This window comes from Myotis myotis, unplaced genomic scaffold (assembly GCF_014108235.1).
Source record: "Myotis myotis isolate mMyoMyo1 unplaced genomic scaffold, mMyoMyo1.p scaffold_m19_p_14, whole genome shotgun sequence".
Classification (NCBI taxonomy): Eukaryota; Metazoa; Chordata; class Mammalia; order Chiroptera; family Vespertilionidae; genus Myotis; species Myotis myotis.
Genome location: NW_023416318.1, coordinates 35,964,433 through 35,987,681, shown reverse-complemented (window position 1 = coordinate 35,987,681; position 23,249 = coordinate 35,964,433). Strand labels below are relative to the sequence as shown.

At 37.6% G+C, this 23,249-nt stretch overlaps 1 protein-coding gene across 4 annotated transcripts in view; it reads right to left on the bottom strand.

The window, feature by feature from the left end:
* Positions 1 to 23,249, bottom strand: part of SOS1 (SOS Ras/Rac guanine nucleotide exchange factor 1) — a 110,705-nt gene that overhangs the window by 1,946 nt on the left and 85,510 nt on the right. For 2 of the 4 annotated variants that reach the window (XM_036334785.1, XM_036334782.1), the window contains 7 exons: positions 17,539 to 17,701; positions 16,699 to 16,816; positions 12,166 to 12,338; positions 11,839 to 11,955; positions 8,916 to 9,180; positions 2,594 to 2,638; positions 782 to 900 (listed from right to left, as the gene is read on the bottom strand). In XM_036334785.1, the coding sequence (XP_036190678.1) occupies positions 782 to 900; positions 2,594 to 2,638; positions 8,916 to 9,180; positions 11,839 to 11,955; positions 12,166 to 12,338; positions 16,699 to 16,816; positions 17,539 to 17,701 (1,000 nt within the window). The remainder of the gene's footprint in view (positions 1 to 781; positions 901 to 2,593; positions 2,639 to 8,915; positions 9,181 to 11,838; positions 11,956 to 12,165; positions 12,339 to 16,698; positions 16,817 to 17,538; positions 17,702 to 23,249) is intronic. The other 2 variants (XM_036334784.1, XM_036334783.1) reach the window with 2 other exon arrangements.

The window sequence follows — 23,249 nt, the reverse complement described above, 5'->3', positions numbered from 1 at the left end:
CTGCCCTTTGGACACTTTGAGAACCACTGAATCAAGTTAATAGTTGGCAAAGACAGAAGTTTAAGTGGAAAAGTAGCTGTTATGAGTCTTTAAGGTCTCTTCTGACTCAGAATCTGCACGAAAATCCCACTTAAGAGCATGTCAGATTCACTATTAAAAGGGTTCAGATAGGTAACATTTAGCACTTAAAATGTGCTTTTATATAAAGCTTCAGACCTCTTTCCTAATTTCTTTCTCTCTCTGTATTTTTAAGAGCTGCTTGAGACTATATTAGTCTTACTTTATAGATTAAATTTGTTTTTTCCTTGATAGTATCTATGACTTAGATTAACAAGGGTTGTTTTTTTTTTCTTTCCAATATATTTTATTGATTTTTTACAGAGAGGAAGGGAGAGAGACAGAGAGTTAGAAACATCGATGAGAGAGAAACATCGATCAGCCGCCTCCTGCACATCTCCCACTGGGGATGTGCCCGCAACCCAGCACATGCCCTTGACCGGAATCGAACCCGGGACCTTTCAGTCCGCAGGCTGACGCTCTATCCACCGAGCCAAACCGGTTTCGGCGATTAACAAGGGTTTTGATAATATACCAAAAAACTACTTTCAGAATAAAAGAAATAAACATAGTAAATCTGTATTTAATCCTTGTTTAAACTCCACGTAGCCCAAGTACTCTGAAGTGTTAATCTAATCCAGTAAGAACTAAACTACATATAGCAATTGAGGCTAATGTAACTGCAACGATCCCAGTTTCCAGGTCACAGGGTTTTCCACTTTACCTTAGATGGCGAAGATTCCACAGGGGCTGACTCTGGTCGCCTTCTTGGAGGAACAGGAGGGGGGATGGGCACTTCATCAGTGCCCTTGGTTAAGCTTATAGACGATACTGAAGCAGATCCTGTAGAATGTTAAAATTTTTAAAAAGGTCACAGAATTTTATTTCACCAATTAATCCTGAAAAGGCTTAGCTGGAAGCTGCTTGTATTTATTAAAAGAAATGTACAGAAGTATCAAAAGCAGTTCAATAAACCAACACCCGATAGGATTCCTTTATTAAAGCAAACTGCTATAAAAGCATGCAGAAATATTTTTAGCAGAATTTTCAGAAAAAAAAGTTGCCTAACATATTCTGTTATTTTGCTTTTTGAACAAAATAATATCCCTACTGTTAATTTATAATTGGAATTTTTTAATTTGGGTCTGTCAGGTTTCTGGGAAAGATAGCAAACTATTAAAAACCCTTGGAATGATTATTTTTCTTAAGCTTTTGTGATTGGCCCCCCGCCCCCAACTTTGTTAGTACAGAATCTTCCTACCCTTACTGGATAGTGCTTGGAATTAGTTCTGATCTTAACCACTTTCCCCAGCAATTCTCTCCAAGGATGCCAGGGAGAGAGAATCTAGTGTCTGCAGAGGCGATCTCTCCTCATTTTCTTAGACATAGGCTCTCCTTGGTGAGTAAGAAAAATCAGGTTCATCATACTCTAATCTACAAGTTTTAATTGTGATGGAGCTATTCAAGATGAGTGAAGCAGCCCTGATAATAAAAACAGAAATTACATTAGAAGCTACTGAACCTGATTTAAGAATAAGTTGATGAACTGGCACAAAAAAAGTAAGTAAAGCTTCTAATTGGAACCTATCTTACAGACATTTTGATGACAAGGGCATAATATAGGCATGTAAATAATTACACTTTGAAAGATATCACTTATTAAGTTGTTAGGCGAGTTTATGAGCACTATAAAAAAAGATATGAACCATTCTTAAACAATCATTCAAAATCATACAGGCAGGTTCTTTTTTCCTTTAAGCACTGACAGCTTTTATTTTGACAATTAAATGTTATAACAATATAGAATTTAAAAAGAGTACTTTGTGTATTGATATTATTCAACCAAGTAACATTTTGATACCTACCTTTTTTTTTCTTATGAGACTATGTTATTTAGCATATAATTAATATTCCTTGTACATATTTGAAATCATTTGAATGGACAGCAAAAGACATTAGCTTATTAGTTTAAAATTGATGGAATAATTTGGTAAATTATTAGTTTACTTTAAAATGAAAAGCAAATATCTACAATGGAACTTTATTTTGCTTAACAGTGATGAATAGGCCATATAATTTAAGTAGTTACAATTATAAGACAGTTCTTCTAAAGTCAAATAACAGTGATTTGCAATCCGTGCTGTCGCCAGGCTAAGTGTGTTTTATGGTTTAGAAATTGCACATAGCTGCCAGCATTCCCATATGCGCATGCATGCTCTTGCTTTTTTATCAAGTTGAGCATTAAATAATTGAAACTCTAGAGTTGGAAAAGAGAAGTGGTTAAATGTGGAAGCCATCCATATAATACTGTTCTTTTAAAAGAGAAAAAGGTTTTATAAAAGCATAAAAAGTCTATAAGTTTAAGCAAATCATTTATAATCAAAAGATAGCACAAGTGAAGGCCTCACTTCTAAGATGTTGCAAGCAAGGTGTACCAACACTATCAGACTCAAAAAGAGTTTCAGCAGGAAAGGTTACACTTGGTTTAATTTTTAAAGCCAAAGCGAGAATTGAGTCTTAAACCAAATATACTAACTTGGGCCATGGGACAGTGTAACTTGGATAAAGACGGTATCGCTGCCTGTGAAAGGAAACAAGAAAAAGTTTTTTTTTCATTGATATAGTCAACTCAATTGTAAAAATTTAGGATAAAAATGTTACTTCTGTCATTCTTGTTTAAAGAACGGTATAATAGTAAAAGCTCATTACTACTTACTTTTGAGAAAAATAAAGAATTAAATTGAATTAATATCATATTGGGAATTTTGAATATTCCTTTTAGATTCACTACTTGATGTCAATAATTAAATTAAAAGCATTCATAAGAAAACTAAAATATGCTATATTAGTGGAAGACTTAAAATAGGTATAAACCCAATTTGAGCAAAGAATTTGCTGGACATACAGAAATATGTAAGATTTTGAAAACTCAAATTCGTAAAATAAGTAGTAAATAATGAATTTCTGTTATATAAATTATAAAATAAAAAGGAATTTCTTACTAATATTATTATATACTAGAGGCCTGATGCACAAAAATTTGTGCACTCGGGGGTGGGGAGGTCCCTCAGCCCGGCCTGTGCCCTCTCGCAGTCTGGGACCCCTTGGGGGATGACCACCTGTTGGCTTAGGCCTGCTCCCCAGGGGATTGGGCCTAGGCTGGCAATCAGACATCCCTCTGGCAGCCCAGGAGCCCTCAGGGGATGTCCATTTGCCAGCAGGGAGCCGACCTAAGCTGCAGTCGGACATCCTTAGCGCTGCTGAGGAGGCAGGAGAGGCTCCCACCACCACCGCTGTACTGGCAGCCATCAGCCTGGCTTGTGGCTGAGCAGAGCTCCCTCATGTGGGAGCACACTGACCACCAGAGGGCAGCTCCTGCATTGAGCGTCTGCCCCCTGGTGGTCAGTGTGTGTCATAGTGACCAGTCATTCCCAGTCTTTCTGCTGTTAGGGTCAGTTTGCATATTACTCTTTTACTATATAGGATAGAGGTCTGGTGCACGGGTGGAGGCTGGCTGGTTTGCCCTGAAGGGTGTCCTGGATCAGGGTGGGTGTCCCGCTGGGGTGCCTGGCCAGCCTGGGTGAGGGGCTGATGGTGTTTGCAGGCTGGTCACACCCTCTTCAGGGTGGGGGTCCCCACTGGGGTGCCTGGCCAGTCTGGGTGAGGGGCTGAGGTCCATTTTCAGGCTGGCCAAGCCCCTGGGCAACGGAAGCTCCCAGCCTCTCCCTTTTTTCCTTTTTTTTTTTTTATTCTGGGATTTATTTACCTTCTATAATTGAAACTTTGTAGCCTTGAGTGGAGCTCAGAGCTAGCCAGGGTGGGCGGGAAGCTTGGCTTCCTCCATCGCCAGGGGCAACCCAAGCCGCCTGCTCACTCCAGCTCCACGGCCACAGCCGGTTGAAAGCAGGTATCTGGGGTTTATTTATCTTCTATAATTGAAACTTTGTTGCCTTGAGTGGAGCTCAGAGCCGGCCGCGACAGATGGGAAGCTTGGCTTCCTCCATCACTGGGGCAACTGAGCCTCCTACTCGCTCCAGCTCCGTGGCTGCCGGCCGCCATCTTGGTTGGGTTAATTTGCATATAGTCGCTCTGACTGGCTGGTGGGCGTGGCTTAAGGAGTAGCGAATATATGGTCAATTTGCATGTTTGTCTCTTTTATTAGTGTAGATACCTTTGAAAATGTTCTTGGGGAATATATTCTCATCATAAAATAACTACAGCTTTCGGTATTACCAAACAAACTTGAAAGTGATATAACTTTTTCCCTTCTATATTTTTGAAGATTTTAAAAAAATCAATAAACATTTGTTGCTTAGATACATTTTATATAGGCAACTCACTGATAAATTTAGAATTTCTAATTTCAGCAATGTTAATTCTTTTAAGAAAAGAATTGAAAAATCATAAAAGCCAAGGCCCCAAGAGCAGTAAAGTAGAAAAAAACTGAGACAAAAGGTTAATCTATACTGGTTTTAAATCAATATAGTTGTTTAGTTTGGACCATTGCTTTTTAGTTTCTTTGGTCAGAACAAGGATAATTTTACGTTTCAGGTTCAGTTGGCTACACTATTAATTTGATTACTTCTATAGATACAATGGTCTTATTCCCCAGAAAGCCCCAATTTCAAATAATCAAACATTATCTCCTTTCCATCTGTACTGATATTTATTTGGAGGCCATGGATACTAAAGGATAGCAATCCAGCTAATTCTACTAAGTTATCTCTCAGAAGATTAAAATTCATTTTTATACTTTGATATTAAATGAAGCTGTTGCTGTTAGTGATTCTCTTCCCTACTTATTAGGCACCTATGACATACAGGGGTTAAGGGAGTATCCAGCTCTAGTATTTTACACTTAGAAAGGAAATGGTAGAACATGGTAGTATACTTAGAACAACATAGAAATAAAACAAAACACAAAGCTCATGTCAGCTACAAACTGCAGGCTTTTAGAAAGAACGATTACACCTATGCATACACCCTTGTGCACACAGATGTGGACTTGGCTTTGATCATATTCATATACAGCACAGGCTTAGATCCATGCATTTAGTAAATTTGGGGCACTTTACTGATTTGCCGCTTTAAATTAATTGCTTGGTCTCACTGCCTGGAAAATGCTATAAAAAAACCCTCTTATAATTATACATGTTCTAATCAAGAAATAGATACTGGAAATTCTTGTCAGCTAGGTACGAAACACATTTGTTGATAATGACTTAGGAATGAAATGTAATTAATTTTAAAACATAGTATTAATTTGTCCAGTACAAATCCCAAAAAATAGAATAGTGGTTCCCAATCTTGGTTACACATTAGAACCCTCTGGGAATTATAGTATACTGCCATGGTTGAAACCACTGTTGAAGATACTCTCTAATTTATAAATGACTCATTCTTGAAATAGGAACAAGCATTTCCTATAGAAAAAAAATTATATGAACAAGGATAACTTCTTAAATTCACAAAGGCCTATTAAGTGCAAATGTATTTCAGATTAGAAATTAATCACCTACACCAATCTTGTATAAAGAAAATCTGTGCATTCCATGAAATGCTTGCACTACACCTTTTCTTATCAAAACTTCCCTGATAAGGGATGGAGCTCATGTGTAGCACAAAGATCAGGTCAGACCTTCGGCTCCCTTTAATGCAGTGGTTCTCAACCTTCCTAATGCCGCGACCCTTTAATGCAGTTCCTCATGTTGTGGTGACCCCCAACCATAAAATTATTTTTGTTGGTACTTCATAACTGTAATTTTGCTACTGTTATGAATCGTAATGTAAATATCTGATGTGCAGGATGTATTTTCATTGTTACAAATTGAACATAATGAAAGCATAGTGATTAATCACAAAAACAATATGTAATTATATATGTGTTTTCCGATGATCTTAGGCGACCCCTGTGAAAGGGTTGTTCGACCCCCAAAGGGGTCGCGACCCACAGGTTGAGAACCGCTGCTGCTTTAATGGCTAGGCAGCCTTCAACAGGAAGAAGGTATAAGAGCACTTCATCCTACTCCTCCTCCTTGCTATAGTAGCAGAAACAAAGCAGAGAGCTGGGTGGTCTTTCCCTTTACCAGCCACTGTCGTCATCACCTCAGAGGTAGACCTTACTGGGACAAGGTGCGGAGCAGGGCTCTGATTTGGAGGGTGTATGTAGCAGCACTAAATAGGTGGCCAGTTTCCTTTCCTCTCTGTCTTCACAAAGCTTTCCATGGTCATTCTTGCCCATTCTGTAATATTTGTGTAAATTCTACAGCATTTATGCCTTCACTACTCAATAGCATTTTGCCAAGCACTTACACATCTTCTCTGGTAAAACTTGCAATCTCACTGAGAGATGAAAAATAATCATAGTGCAAAGAGAACCATAACATTTAACAATGGTTAAGCATTTAACTACGATTATCTTTGTACTATGATTATTTTTTCTCTTTCTCAGATGTGTGTTTGGCAAGGAGTGAGATATATAACAGATACTGGCTGAAAAAATTAATTATTGGTTTTAAAGTAAATTATTTTGGAAAAGAATGGTAAGAAGCAAAAAAGTACTATTATAACTAATCAAAATTCTAGCCAAACTTTGCCTTTTGAAAAACTTAAGCACTGGAACTTTCTGCTGCTTTGTATTGAGTGGAATATGTTCAATGACATAAGAAGGCAGACACAGCAGCTCTTGGCTGCCAGGCCATGGGGAAACAAGGAAGTAGGTATTCACTATGATGGTGACACAGTAGCAAGTTGGTGCTCTGGTGAGCCCCTCCCCACCCAGTACTAGCAGATCTGTTGAGCAGAAGTGGGGTCTCGAGCAGATGAGGACCTTTAATACACATATGCCACTGGTAAATCTTAAGGGACTAACTGAGCATACAGATGGTTTTATATTATGCTGGTCTATTTTATTTCAAAATCAGTTATTTTAAATGTTATTGAGAACAAAGGGAATAGTAATAGGGTTATCTTTATCACAAAGAAAAAAATTGAGAAAACCCTCAGGCTACGATTATAAAACATAACTCCTGAAACAACAGTTTCTCCGCTTGTCCGGCTATTTAAGTTAATATGGTTCTCCTGTCACCCATGACAAACGCACTGACCCAGAGCACTGCATTCCAAACCATTCCTCTTCACTGTTTGACTCACCATTTAGAGATTTAGTACTAATAGGGAACGTAATGTGCTTATCTCCGGGTTTTCCATCTTTTCCATTTTTAGCTACTTCTTAAACTAAGAGAAGTAAAATTTGCAATTAATGGCTTTCATATGATTTCAATAATTTATTTATGTGGGAATCTTTATAATATAGACCTTAACCATCTGCCCTAGGGAAAAAGCCCTGCAAACAGTTAAAATGGGTCAGAATAAATAATTATTTTAGGTCAGGTATACTGCAAATAGAGTTGGTTTTATTTTATTACTTAATTTAGGTGGTTGGTGAGTTGGGAAAAATTAATGGGATTTTCTTAACCTGGTGTTTATTTGAACATATCATCAAAAATATCTGAGAGCTTACTATGAGAATAACACGACTCCATAATTCTCAGTAGCCAAATAAAGCTAAGAAGCAATACTTCTCAAAACAAATACACTTTAGGTGGTATAAAGACAAGACAAACTGCCTGGTAACTAAAAATATATGGATGGATAATACAGGAATAAATAAATAGAATTCTGGGTCAAATAAAAATATATATACCTCCAAAGAATAATTTTAAGTTAATTTTTGTTAAAAAGTTAGATCCTCTGAGTTGGAAGAAACTTAAATCCAGTTTGATTTCAGAAGGCTCAGTAAAAGTATTTTACCTAAAATCAGAAAGCACACTAGCAGACTGGAATGACAAACCAGATTCCTAACTTCTGGGTCAGTGCTTCTCAACCTCCTCCCCCTGCCTCTGAGTATTGGGTTTTATTCTGTCAAATAGTAGGGTAGAACTGGATCTGCACAATGAGCTAATCAGCCAATGGGAGGAACATATGGAAGTGGTTGTGGAGGTTAAAGGTGATTTGATTCAAGTGTTGATTTAATAATGAACAAGTGAAAAAAGGTTGTGTGTTTTTAGAGCTTTAAAAGTCTGAAACTTATTAATTAATAGGAGTAGGGGGATCTATATATAAAAGGTAGCTCCCTAAAGCAGTGGTTCTCAACCTTGGCTGCACATTAGAATCACCTGGGAATCTTTCTAAAATCCTGATTTCTGGGCCTCATCCCCTGGAAATTCTGTTTCTTGTTATGGGGTGGGGCCACAACATTAGTAACAAAGAAACAGAATTTCCAGAGGATGAGGCCCAGAAATCAGGATTTTAAAAAGATTCCCAGGTGATTCTAATGTGCAGCCAAGGTTGAGAACCACTGGTATAGACTGAGAAAGGTTAAGTAGGAGCTTGAATTTGATACACTGTGAAATTAAAAACTACAGAGTCTGGTGGGAAGGGAATGATGCACTGAGTAGTATTTAAATATAATAATTTTGGAGACAGCTTTTAAGCCCGGGACTAACATTCCTTGCAGGTTTTAAGCATTAGCTTTGTTTCCTCTGGATAGGACATACGCATTTTAAGTTCACCGACAGAAAACAAATGGTCAAATGAAGTTGAAATTAGCAATTTCATCACCAGGTCTTTTTGTAAAATATAATAAATTTAAGGAGGACTGTTCCAACCAATTTTTTAAAAATTATAGATTGCTAGAGTTTAGAATTTGTTTTCTATTTTTATAATATCTTTTGAAATGGCATTCGATTTGTCTACAAATTTACAAAAAATAAAAAAAAATTATACAGATCCTTTTTTACCTCTAGCACATATAATACTAACAATTAATTTAAAGCACTTAAAATTTTAGCACCTACTTGAGTGAAAAGGGCTTGAATGATCAGAATCAAATACGCTGCAAACATCTGTGGTACTAGAGGCACCAGAAGCAGGAGGAGGTGTTAACGGTGTTCTTGGAGAATTTGGTGCAGATGCTGTACTTTCTGTTTCACTTTCAGGGATCCTACTATAACTAATTTTTCTTGGCTCCTGCTGCAGAGGTGTGGGATGTCTCATGGTACCTGGTCTTGGGTTTGATGGACGAACACCAGGAGATTTTAGGGGATAGTTATATTTTTTTGGCTGTAGACATAAAAAACAAACAAAACCCGTAATACTTACAACACCATAATAGAAAGGAAGCTTTTTCTATATGTCTGGTAAAATTCAATTAATATCTAGGAAAACCATATACCATCAATAAAAAATTTACACAATGAGTTTAGAATGTGTTTAATATCCCATTTCCATAAAGCTTTGGTTATCTAAATTATTAGGGAATTAATTTCTTTAAATAATTGAGTCTTAGTCCTATAAATACCAGAGTATTTGTTATTTTAATATTTTTAGATGGAAATCTTTCTAAGATATGCTGTATATTTCTCTCACTTTTTAAACAGACCATGTTGAACTGATTTAACCTTCCTGGAAAAGCCAGAATCATTATTATGAACTACTAGAGGCCTGGTGCACAGATCCATGCACTGCGGGGATCGGGCCAAAACTGGCTTTCCGACATCCCTGAGGGGTCCCAGATTGCAAGAGGGTGCAGGCCAGGCAGAGGGACCCCCACTGGTGCATGAATCCATGCACTGAGCCTCTAGTATGTATATAAAATCTTAGGTTAATTTCTTCCCACCCTCCCCTCTCCACCCTTCCCTCTGAGATTCATCAGTCTGTTCCATGTTTCCATGCCTGTGGTTTTTGCTCCTAAATCAGGGGTCCTCAAACTACGGCCTGCGGGCCACATGCAAATACAAAAATTGTATTTGTTCTCGTTTTTTTACTTCAAAATAAGATATGTGCAGTGTGCATAGGAATTTGTTCATAGTTTTTTTTTTAAACTATAGTCTGGCCCTCCCACGGTCTGAGGGACAGTGAACTGGCCCCCTGTTTAAAAAGTTTGAGGACCCCTGTCCTAAATTAAGTGTCTGCCCCTTGGTGGTCAATGCGCATCATAGCTACCGGTCGGCCAGTCACTTAGGCTTTTATATATATAGACTAGAGGCCCAGTGCATGAAAGTCATGCATGGAGGGGGCGGGTCCCCTCAGCCCAGCCTGCACCCTCTCCAATCCGGACCCCTCGGGGGATGTCCAACTGCTGGTTTAGGATGTCCAACTAAACTGGCAGTTGGGCATCCCTCTCACAATCCTGGACTGCTGGCTCCTAATCGCTCACCTGCCTGGTCACCCCCAACTGCCCCCTCCCCCGCTGGCCTAGTCGCCCCTCTCTGCACCCCCCTACCAGCCTGGTTGCCCCTAACTGCCCCTCCCCCCTCGCCAGCCTGATCGCCCCCAACTGCCCCCCCCCCGCCAGCCTGGTTGGCCCCAACTGCCCCCCCCCCCCCTCGCTGGCCTGGTCACCCCACGCAGCCTGCAGTTCAGTTGTTTGGTCCTGCCAGACTGGTTGTAGGCAACCATCTTGTGAGGATGTGAAGGTTAATTTGCACATTACCTCTTTATTATATAGGATGATACCTTTCTTTCTTTCTTTCTTTCTTTTTTTAAAAATATATTTCTTTATTGATTTAAGAGAGGAAGGGAGAAGGAGGAAGAGATAGAAACATCAATGATGAGAGAGTCATTGATTGGCTGCCTTCTGCATGGCCCCCACTGGGGACCAAGCCCACAGCCTGGGCATGTGCCCTTGGCTGGAATCGAACCTGGGACCCTTCAGTCTGCAGGCCAAAGCTCTATCCACTGCGCCAAACTGGCTAGGGCTGGGATGATACCTTTCTATGCTGTAATGCAGTGATGCCATCAGGATCACTTGAACTATTTTCAAATGCATTAAACTGCCTGAGTTTTCATTTGTATTTATGTTAGTTTTATGGAGCTTTCATACAGAGCGATCATTTCTCAGTGATATCAGAGTGCCTAACTGGAGCAGACTATTGAACTATTTCCCATTTGCTGTGGTTAATCCACCTTTTAAAAATACTGTGTTAGGCCTTGAGATATATTCATGTGAGCTAATTACATATATTTTAATTCACAGACATTTTGAGATTTATCTTGGTTACTTAGAAGCAATTTACGTTTACTTCGTGATTCTTGACTCTCTGAATATGAGAGAAATTACATTCAGATCAATGAGATGGTGATACTATACATTAATTTGGCCAGGCACTGATAAGTAATTAAAAACAATGGAAACTTTATTTTCACCACAAAATTATCTTTAGCCACACCTTATGAGTTATTTTTAAAAGTCATAAGTACATTTATTTATTGTAAGTGAATTAATATAAATGAATCAATTTTCCTGCTCTTAAAAAAAATCTTGAGCCCTAGCCAGTGTGGCTAAGTTTGTTGGGCACTGAGGGATTGTGCCTAACTATGTTTCACTCTCACATCCATGTTTCTCTCTACCTCTCCCTTCCTTTCTGTCTAAAAATCAATAAACTATTCTTTAAAAATTTTTTTTTTAAAATCTTGAATATTTTTTTTATTTAAAAAAATAAAAACTTTCATATTTGCCTAATTTCTTCATCTATCATTATCAGGATTTATTCAGATTAATACTAATTCTCATTTATTTTGAGCCAAGTGAAATATTCCTGAGCATATTTATTAGGCACTTATTCATTACTTTTATCCATCACATAAGCACCTCATCCCGAACTCCTTTATAGAAAATTAATCTGTATAACATATATGGTAGTGATGGTATCACCAAATATAGATGACAACTGAAAAAATATATAAATGTAAAAGAAATATAAATATATGAATGCTTACAAATCTTGGGAGAGGCTTAGGGTTTCGTGGTTCTATTTCTAGGGATTTGTTGAAAAGATAATCTGTAAATTCTTTTTCCATACTATTTCCCATTGGATTCAAGTTTTCAAAGAACCTCTAAAATAAATGCAAAGAAACAATTATTAACATTAAATATTTTAAATTGAGTTTCTAATTCATGAAAATAATTTAAGAAAACATTTAACATAAGAAAATTTGAATTATTTGTTTTATTTTCCTCTTTTGCTTCTATAAAATAAACCTGCCTTTCATCAGGCAGCTTATAAACTTAATCAGAAAAATATATCCTCAAATAATTCAACTTACTTTGATATCTGATTCGACTCGTAAACAATAAGGCTGATTTTGGTACTGTTGGATCTCTCCTGTTATTTCTGCTACTTTCCTCCTTTTGCTGAAGTTTATAAGCTCTTTTCCATGCCTTTTTAGGACCTCAGGGTTGCCTTCTTCTGTTTTCAAGATATTAGTTAGATAAATTCCTAAAAGATATAATGAAATTAAGGATAAAGAAGGAGAACACTAGTTTTCTTTCTTTCTTAGTAAGTGTAGTGATTTTACATTATACCACCTCAATCACCAAAATCAATGAGTCAAGGCACAGATTTCTATTCTATGAAGAAGAACAAGCTAAGTAAATATTAAGAGAAGATTTTTATGAGTATCAAATTCTTCTGTGACAAAATGAAGTTTTATAACTACCCAAGGAAAAAAGAGACCAAATTTAAGAAAACTAATACATTTTTCAGTAGGAATAACCAATTTTCCATACCTGCCAAACCACGTATTATTTGATATGTCATGGTTTTATAAAAGGAACTTTAAGAATAACCCATCACTAATAACACGCAAAAAGGGAAAAATGTTAAGTTCAGAGAATCGTATTTTTTGCTTACTCAGCTCTTGAGGCCTCACTAGAGGTTGTTAGGATTTGTAATTCAGAGGGAGTATTACTAGTATTTGGATCGATTCACTCATGGACATGTGGAAGGATCTGCAAGCCTATCAAGCATAGGAGTACATATAATTTATGTACATTCTGGTCTTCAGTATTTCTAGAATTAGTGACAAGCTAATAATTGAGCTCCTTCTCATCACTGCAGGCTGTGAACTGGATAAGGAGAATGAACAAAATAACAGGCACTTTAGTTCTATACACAGCTCTCTGTTGCCAGGAGCACTTCAGTTCCTCTCTGGCTCTACCATAAAGGTTCTGGAGCCAACCTCCTGCTTTCTACTGTGTGATCCTGTGCAAGTTAATTAGCTTCTCTGTGCCTTGTTGTTGTTTTTTAAATCTATAAAGTGAGGATAACAGGGTTATTGTGAGAAACAAATGCATATATAAGGCTTAGAATAGGGCCTAACAAAAAAATAAATGCTTAATTAGCTATGGTTGTTATTGCTGAAGCTATTGATGCTATTGACCTATTCCCTTATGCTTCTGCCTTTTCCTAAAGTACTGACTGTGATGCTTTGCGGGGGGAAAAGGAGTGTGAATATCTGAATTCATTCACTCAGTATACATGTACTGAGTCTCTGCTGTATGACAAGCACTGCATTAGGTACTGCAGATCTAAAGATGAACAAGACACAGTCCATGACCTCAAGGAATTCAGAGTTTTGAATGTGGGCTCCTACAGTACAATCTGATAAGTGCTATATTAATAGTAATGCATCAGATGCCATGAGAGCAGAAAGGAGGTGTACCTAACTCTGCCTTGAGCTAGTAGAAGTAGAAAAAGCATCACAGATGAGGTGAGGCTTAAAATAAATCTCAAAACATGAATAGAAATTTAATAAGTAGAACAAGATGTAAGGGCATTTTAAGCAAAGCAGCAATGTGTACAATGGCACTGGTTTGTGATGAAGCTTGGAAGGTATACTCAGAGATGGCATATTATTGTATGGCTAGACCACAGGGATCTGATGTGTGGGGAGAAGAAAGAGTGGCAGTATATGACAGCAGGCATAGGCAAAGGATTAGGAATTCTAACTCCTTCTCTGTCACTTCAGGCTTTGCATTGGATGAGGAGAACAAACAAAATAACAGGCACTTCTGTTCTAATCATATATTAGCAGTTCTAAATGCTTTTGTGGTACAAGCATACTTTTCAATACTGAAACTTTTGGCCACATTCTTGAAAAGCTTAAACGACTTGGAATCAGTAGTAAATAGTCAGCAATAATGAAACATTATAGACATCAATGCATGTTTGATTTCAGAAAGTATCCAGTTATGTGGCTGAATGACTGAATGGGTGGTGGTGTAATGACTGACTGGAAACATGGGAGATAATAAGTTATGAGATGTTGTAAGTGTCAAAAGTATATTTGAATGAAGTTGCAAAAATGCTTACAAGTGCATTTTGGTAGAGCTCAGGATGAAATTTGGAAATTATTTTCTAACAAATTAATGGCCAGTTAAAAGAGAACAAATGACAAAAGAGGTGGTGTCCAAACTTTGTTGATTGTTTACTACATCAGTAAAAAATGTTTAAGCATGCATCCTCAATATATATATAAATATAATTTTTGAATAAAAATATAGAACAAATATACTGTTAAAGCTTAATTTTTTCAATAGAACATTTTATATACCCTGTGGAGACAGTTGTTTTAGGGAGAGAAGAACAGAGCATTATGACATGAATAATGAAGAAGGGTGAGGTTTCACCTTTTTGCTCATGACTTTCCCAGCCTTGCAGGAAAGAATAGTCGCTCAAAGTTCTAGGTTTCCATAACACTTTGTTCAAACTTTGATTTATACAGCTCTACAATACAGTATTATACCTACTACATGGTACTGCAATTTATTTTTCTGCTCTTTCAAGGGGGCTTATCGAGAGTAAGGCTATTTTTATTTGCCTCTCTAGTCTAACACCCAGCCCAGGGCCTGACAAATCACATGGAAGCATCCAACAAATGTTTCTGAGTGCATGAAAGGATGCAAGAGACATTGAGTCAATTCCAAAATGGTAGGAAAGCAAGAGTGGAGATGACGCAAGCAGACAAGAAACAGAGGACACAGAATTAGAGCTGTGGAAAAGGAAAGAGCAAAGCCAGTGCTACAGGCTTGGACGATGGTGCAGAGAGGTGAGATTTGGTTGAGGGAGAAATCAACATTCTTTAACCTTAGAATAAATGTCAGCATATATATTTTCTACCTATGAGTAAAACATTTTAGTGTATGGAGAAAAATTGGGATATAGACCATAGTATGCCATAAGCCTTGGAAGGAGAAATAGCCTGACTTTTATTCTTCTTTATTTATTTACTTACTTACTTTTATTCTTTAAATGGTGTAGTGCCAGCAAAAGACCTGAATAAAAATTCTGGTAAGAGGAAGAGGAAGTAAGAGTCTTAGATACTACCCCTAACCCTCCCATACAGGAGAAAAACAGTATACAGAATTAAGGATAAGAATCTGGGAGGAGTATAAGTGAGACAGAATGAAAACTAGATGGAAGGAAGAAGCAGCAATAACATATGGTTCTACCTAGTGGGTCAGAACCATTAAAAGTGGCCTGACTTCAGGGATGATAACATTCAGTTTGGAATAACAAACTTCCTAGTGCAGCAGAATCGAACACAAATAGTTCAGATAAACTGCCTTAAAAAAGCAGAGGCTCAACAATCAGGAAGACAAGCAGAAATGGGTAGAAAGGTTGTCTGTATCTCTCACCTACCTACACATGTCTGTCTTCACTCACTAAATCATACACAATGAGTTATACTCTAAATACACATCTGAAATGTCCTGTCTTCACAGGACATGTTATGAAGAATAGTTATTTCATCTGAAAGAGAGTACTTTGGAGAGTTCAGTTTGTGTGAATAAATGCCCACCAATCAGGTACTGGGATAGCAGGGGCCAAATCATGAGTCCAGTGAGCAGGACCTGAGGTTTCTTTTCACTTCTGTGTACCAGAGGCTGTAGGGTATCATGAGTAGCATGACTCTGAGCCCAGTAAGTACTATGCATTTTTCACTTTTCCTAAGCACCTGGACACAGTTCCGGACACTTAGTAAGTAATCAAAAAATATTTGTTGACAGATTGAATGAAATGAACATCAGACCTACCCAGATCCTTCCTCAGATTCCCTTGTATGAACTGGCACTATAGTCAACACACCTGTATAAATTTTAATGTTTTACCAGAAAGGGAAAATAAATGAACTCAATAGTTTTATCAACAATTTAGGAGGGCAAAATCCTCAGGAAAACAAATAACTAATGATAAAAAAATAATATATGACATAAAAAAAATCAGAGAGAATAATGAAGTTTAAGATTTTATCTTTTTGGAGATATATAAAATATATAGATATAGATGAGGAAATGGCTAGGAGAAAATATACCACATGCTAAAAAGACTAAACACCAGACATATAATAGAGATCATAACTGTTGTAAGCATTCAGAGGGAGAATCATCAGAACACATATACAGGCAGAGAAAAGAAACCAGTGTGAAAGACAGCACTATATCAAATGGCTGCCCAAGAGGGAAATAAAAAGGGGAATGTATATATTAGGCTTGATCTTAAAAAGTCCTAGTACAGAACAATTCTAAGGTGATTCAGGTGCTAAATATAGGGTGTCCCAAAAAAATGTATATACGCACTTTGAATAATTATAAAGGCAGTGTTTATTAAAATACATTTCATTTTCAAAATTGAGCTATCAGCTATTAAAGTATGTGTGTATTTTTTGGGGACACACTGTATTTGTTAAATAAGTATTTTCTGCTGATATATTTACACATGTAAACTCAGTCATTTAATGAAATAAGTGTCTTGTTTTATCCAGAAATGCAATAAAAATTCAAGAAGAAATGCTCACCAAAGAAAGGCACACATGGTGGATTAATAGACCTGAGTTTTGCCAAATATTTCTTATAATGATCTTCACTTAATTCATGAGCTTCTTCTAAAATTTTCTTTTGGCGACTTGGTATTTGCTACAATAAAAAAAAATATTTATGGAGCATAAGTTTACAAAAGAAATCAAAGGTTTTTCCAAAAAACTCCAGGCTAAGTGTAAAGCCCAAACACAACTGTATCAGCTTGATTTCAAGAGTAATAATACTGGCTCAAAGAGACTATCTTCATTGGCCCTTGTGTAAACTTAAAGGTGTGTGTGTGTGTGTGTGTGTGTGTGTTTGTGTGTGTGTGTGTGAAATCTGATTTCTCTCACTATCTTCACACAATTATGTGAGCATAATTGTACATTACATTACAAATTAAGTGCTGAAAGCATTTTCTTCTAACTGTGAATGCATTTTAATGAGAACGCCTAATCTAAAAAGAACAAGCAAGTCAATTCAAAGTTTAGATAATTCCATCTTTTAAACCAGGGGTCCTCAAACTTTTTAAACAGGGGGCCAGTTCACTGTCCCTCAGACCATTGGAGGGCCGGACTATAGTTTAAAAAAAAACTATGAACAAATTCCTATACACACTGTACATATCTTATTTTGAAGTAAAAAAACAAAACGGGAACAAATACAATATTTGTATTTGCATGTGGCCCATAGGCTGTAGTTTGAGGACCCCTGTTTTAAACTGTTACTGAAAGACAGGTGAGGCACTTAAAAATTAAAGATCATAATTGTTAAAATCCTGATTCGTAGAACAGGAAATGCAGTAAGTTCATTAAAATAAAACACCTATGCAAACCTACCTCAAATGTGTGGTCTAGCCTGTAAACAGGTGATGAGTTCATAGCACTGACAACCTCAAGGACACCATTGAAGTTGTTCAGCTCTTGAAAGACTTGCAGAATCTCAATTATTCGACTCACCACAGCTACTCTTTCTTCTAAGTTTTCAGTTTCTACAATACATCTGGGAATCAAAGACAGAAATTAATTTAAAAATGTGGAATTTTTCCAACAAAGATATGGGTTAAAGAATTTAGTAAATAATATAATGTGGAGTATGGAGAGGCTATCAGTGTAACTGTAGAGATTATATATTCAGAATGATAGTTGAATAGTAGGAGATTGGCAGACAAAGCAGTGACTTGATAGGCAGGCATGCTGCTCTTTACTCTTCCAGACTAATACCATCAACCAGTCAATCATTTTCCTATGTATTTGGTGCATCCTCTCTCAGCATTAGAATTAACTGATGAGTCTAACGTGCTGGTTTAGGGGATGTGGGTGTGTGCCAGGGGAATTTATTCTAGAGTGCAAGAATTCTGTGCTTCCTATTCTTCATCTAATTGCAAGATTTTAGTGATTAATTTCTTCCTTTGATACCAGAAATAATTAGCTACATTTCTAGGAACAGCTCTTTACATAAGCATTATAATGTAAAAAGTCAGTGGAAGTATTTTACCACAATCAAGAATAAAAATGTTTGCCCTCACTTGTTTGGCTCTGTACTTAGAGAGTCGGCCCAGGGTTGTCAGTTCGATTCCTATCAAAGGCATGTACTTCAGTTGCAGGCGTGCTCCCCACCCCAGTCAAAGCACTCATGGGAGGCAACCAATTGATGTGTCTCTTTCACATCAATGTTTCTCTCTCTCCATCTCTTCCTTTCCCTTCCTCCCTCCCTCTCTCTCTCTCTCTCTCTCTCAAAAAAAAAAATCAATGGAAAAATATATTCAGATGAGGATTAACAACAACAAGAAAGTAAAATTTTTAAAAATTACATGGGGAAAAAGTCAATGAAAATAAAAGCACTTAAATATCAAAAATCATTGGAAAGTGTATATATATATATATATATATATATATATATATATTCTGGTAAATATCTAAAAGGAAGTGAACATAAATTCCTCAGTGAACATTCACTCTCCATTTCTAATATTTGAGAGATTTACTAATTATTTATCAGTAAAGAAAAAGACATTTTAAACTTGGTTTTCAATAATGTAATATCAAACACCTTATAATCCAAGAAAAAATAGAACACATAAATGGGAAAAATAAAAATAAATCAAAGTTAAACATTTTTTAAAATGTAAAATTTCAGATTACATTATACTCTGATGAGGCTGGTCTGACACTAAGAAAAAAAAAACCCATTGCAAAACTATCACAATTTGCCTTATTATCAAATTAAACACAACACATGTATGTGTTTAAAGCATTAGCTAGCCCAGCCAGTGTTGCTCAGTGGTTGAGCATTGACCTATGAACTAGGAGGTCATGGTTCAATTTCTGGTTGAGTACATACCCAGGTTGTGGGCTCGATGTCCAGGTTGTGGGTTCAATCCCCAGTAGGGGGCGTGCAGGAGGCAGCTGATCAATATTTCTCTCTCACCACTGATGTTTCTATCTCTCCCTCTCCTTTCCTCTTTGAAATCAATAAGAAAATATATTTTTTAAAAAAACATTAGTTAGATCTCTACAACTATATCATACTAGAGGCCCGATGCATAAAATTTGTGCAAGTGGCTCGGCCCTCACAGCCCCAGCTTCATCGGGAAGGTCGTCTGGAAGGACATCCGGAAGGTCGTTTGGCTGTCTGGTCTAATTAGCATATTACACTTTTATTATTATAGATTTTGGGTAGCTAGTTAGACATTTAAAAATGTTATAAGTATAATGTATTTACATCTTTCATTTAACTATTTCAGTTGATATTAATTAGGCATACAAACAGACCATCTGTGCAGCTTTTGTAAAAACCAGGTAAGTCTGGAGTGATTTATTCATAGGTGACCCCAATTCTAATGCACATCCATGGCTAAGAACCACTGTGACAAATGAACAAGAATCGTTCACACTGAAAAGGTAGATATTGGAACGCTTGTACACTGTTAATGGTGGGAATGCAAATGGTGTAGGCAGGAAAAACAGTATGGAGGTTCCTCAAAACATTAAAAATAGAACTACCATATGATTCAGCAATCCTACTTCTGGGAATTTATCCAAAAGTATTGAGATCAGGATCTTGAAGCTATATTAACACTCTTATGTTCATTGCAATGCTATTCAGAATAGCTAAGATATGGAAACAACCTAAATGTCGAAGGGAATCCTGCAGTATGCAACAAAATGGATAAACACTGAGAACATTATGCTAAGTGAAATAAACCAATCACAGAAGGACAAATACTGCATGTTTTATCTAAAATAATCAAATTCATAGAAGCCAAGAACAGAATGGCTTCTGTGGTTGCACAGTGCTATGGGGAGTGAAATACAGGGTGTGGCTAACCAATATGTATAAAATTTCAGTTATGCAAGATGAATAAATTGTAGAGATCTGCTGTACAACATTATGCCTATAGATAACAATGCTGTGTTGTACATGAACAAAATCTGTTAATAGGGTAAATCTCATGCTAAGTATTCTTAACACAATTTAAAAAAAAGAAAAAGGAAAAAGAGCAGGAAATGCATTCTCAGGAATCTTTAAAAACAATAAAACAGAAATGAAATGGTCCCTATGTTTGATCAGTTATGTTTCCTCTTTACAGACATAAGTTTTACTTATGATGGAAAAAGTCTTCTGCATACTGAAATGTAGTTATTTAACTTAATGAAGAAATAAGGAAACTACACATAGAGGGCAAATTCTAACGTCTTACATTTTAGAGGCTGAGAAGAAATAACATAAATATAAGGAAGTCCTAACTTTCAGATTACTTGGAATGCTTTTTTATATTTAGGAATCTCTTTTGGGTCTTTAACCACATTCTCCCTCATGTTTCAGTCATTCCCTTATGTCATTGGTCTCTTGTTCTTGTAATTCCAATATGAACTATGGAAACCTCATATAATCCTTATAAAATATTAGTCAAATAGTCATATTATTTTTATGCAGAAAAAAATATGGCCAATACATAAAACTCCAATCTCTGACCCCAACTATAAAATTCCTCTGAGGTGCCTTGGCCAGTGTTGCTCATTGGTTACAGCATTGGCCCATGCACCAAAGGGTCTTGGGTTTGATTCTCAGTCAAGGGCATGTACCTGGATTACAGCTTCAATCCCTGGCCCTGGTCGGGGCGCATGCGGGAGGCAACCAATTGATGTGTCTCTCCTCTTGCCTCCCTCCCTTCTACACTCTCTAAATATCAATGAAGAAAATATCCTCAGATGAAGATTAACAACAACAAAAATTGCACTGAGATTCTGGACTTCTGACATAACAGTGTAAGGAGCTGTTTATTCACTTCTCAGGGAAACTGGTGAACAATTATGTGTGCATATATATATATTTGTAGATACAAATACACACTTATGTACATATACATACATACCCATAAATATTCAAAGTCTCTGGAAATGGCCCTCTGAGCAAATAGTAAATGAAGAAATATCTATTCAGGAAAATCTACAAAAATTCAGTAAGAGAGAGGCAAGAGTTTGTGGTATTTGAACAAAGACTGCTTTCTCCCCTCTTCCTGCCAGAGAACTTCTGGGGGTTGTGGGGCGTAGTGGTCTACTGCAGACTGCTGCAGCCAAGAACACAGCTGCCTGTCCACCCAGCTCCCAGCTAGAGGGCTTTCTTCCCTGGAGTAGCAGGACTTCAGCATTTCGCTCATCCTGCTCTGAGCTGCTGGCTGCTGAGGCTAAGTCCCAGGTGAGTGCAGCTGAGAAGTGGGACTCCTTTCTCCTGCATAATTTCTGTGGAGAGGCTCTACCTTAAATGTGGTGAACTGAAAATACTGGGAAGATAGCCATTCCCTGTTTCCTGAGGCAGTGGTTCTATGCCAAGAGAAGCAAGCCAAGAGGGCCTCAGGCTACTGTTCGTGTGCATGCATGAGAGGGCGCACACACCCCACCACCACCACTAAGCACTCAGCTCCTAGAGCAAGAATGTCAAAAACATTTGCCATTGTCCCCAGTTTGAGTCTAGGCTCAAATAGATAGTTCTAATCTCTTATCATTTAAAATAGTGTGGAGAAGTTTAAACCTAAGGGTGCTCTCAAGAACAGTGAATGTTGTGATGAATAGCAATTGGGAGATTTGTAGATCTAATGAAGGTACAGCCTTGACTTTTGGCCAAACTAGTTTGCAGGAGAAAACTAGAGAATAAGGCAGCTGGGAGGAGCCCCCCTGGGGTCAGAACAAATATCAAAACAGAGATTTCAGAAACCATTCCTTCAAGGGAGTTACAATATGACTGGATTAGTTTGTAGAAAATGTATGCCATCAGGGAATTTTTGGAGTTTAACAGCTGGGTGTGGTCAAAGACAGAGTGAAAGAAAGCCCACCTTTACCCTGCCTTCTCAGGGTGACTGTGGGCACACCCTAATCTGTACCGCCAGAAGAGGAACATCTCAGTTTACTATCTCAGCATGGGGGAAGGTCTGAGGAGAACAGGCTTCACTAAAATAACCCAGCTAGTCACTGAACAAACAAACAGTAATGATAATAAGCCCTGAGGGATAGGAATAGCTAAAATATCAAGTTCCAACAAAAATTAAGAGACATGCAAAGTAACAGGAAAGTACTACCTTTTCACTGGGGGGAAGAAAAGCAGGGAACAGAAACTGTCTGGAGGGAGACCAGATGTCAGGTTTAACAGAAAAATATTTCAAAGTAGGCATTATGACTATGTCTACAGAACTAAAGGAAAGCATGATTTAAAAAAGAAGACATGATGACAACATGCATGAAATAGAGAATATCACTGAAGACACAGAATTATAAAAGGAATCAAATGGAAACCCTGGAACTGAAAAGTACAATAATTAAAATAAAAAATTTACTACAAGGGCTCAATAGTAGATTTGAACTGGCAGAGAAATAATTAGTTAACTTGAAGATAGAGCTATTGTTCAAAAGTGAAGGCAAAATACTTTCCCAGATTTAAAAAAAGGGAGAGAATTGGTTGCTAACAGACCCACTGAACCAGAAATACTAAAGGAAGTTCTTCAGGCTGAAAACAAGTGACCCCAGATGGTAATATGAATCCACACAAAGAAAGAGCACCAGTAAAGGTAATCATGTGATTATATAAGACACTATAAATGCTATTTTTTCTTACTGTTTCTCTTACGTGATTTAAAAAGCAACTGTATAAAATAAGGTGTATGTAATGTATTGTTGGGCCTATAACAAAGGGAAGTGTAATATCCTATATAATAAAAGACTAATATGCAAATAGACCGAACAGCCGAACAATGGGTCACTATGATGTGCGCTGACCACGAGGGGTGCACGTGGAACGGGCATCGGCCATGGTGGGATGGTGGAGCAGGTGAGCGGGGGCGGCAGACCAAGGCGGGCACCAGTCGCTGAACCTCTGGTGGTTACTGAAAGTTCTTTGCTCCTGCGCACCGCGGTCCCACCCGGTGCTCACACCTGCTGCTGGCGCCTGGCGCCAGCCCTGATCACTCGGCATAGTCAGCAGGTGCAAGTGGCGGCTGCCAGCCCTGATCACCCCTCAGGGCTTTTCCACCTCCCCCTGCTCCTGAGGGGCGATC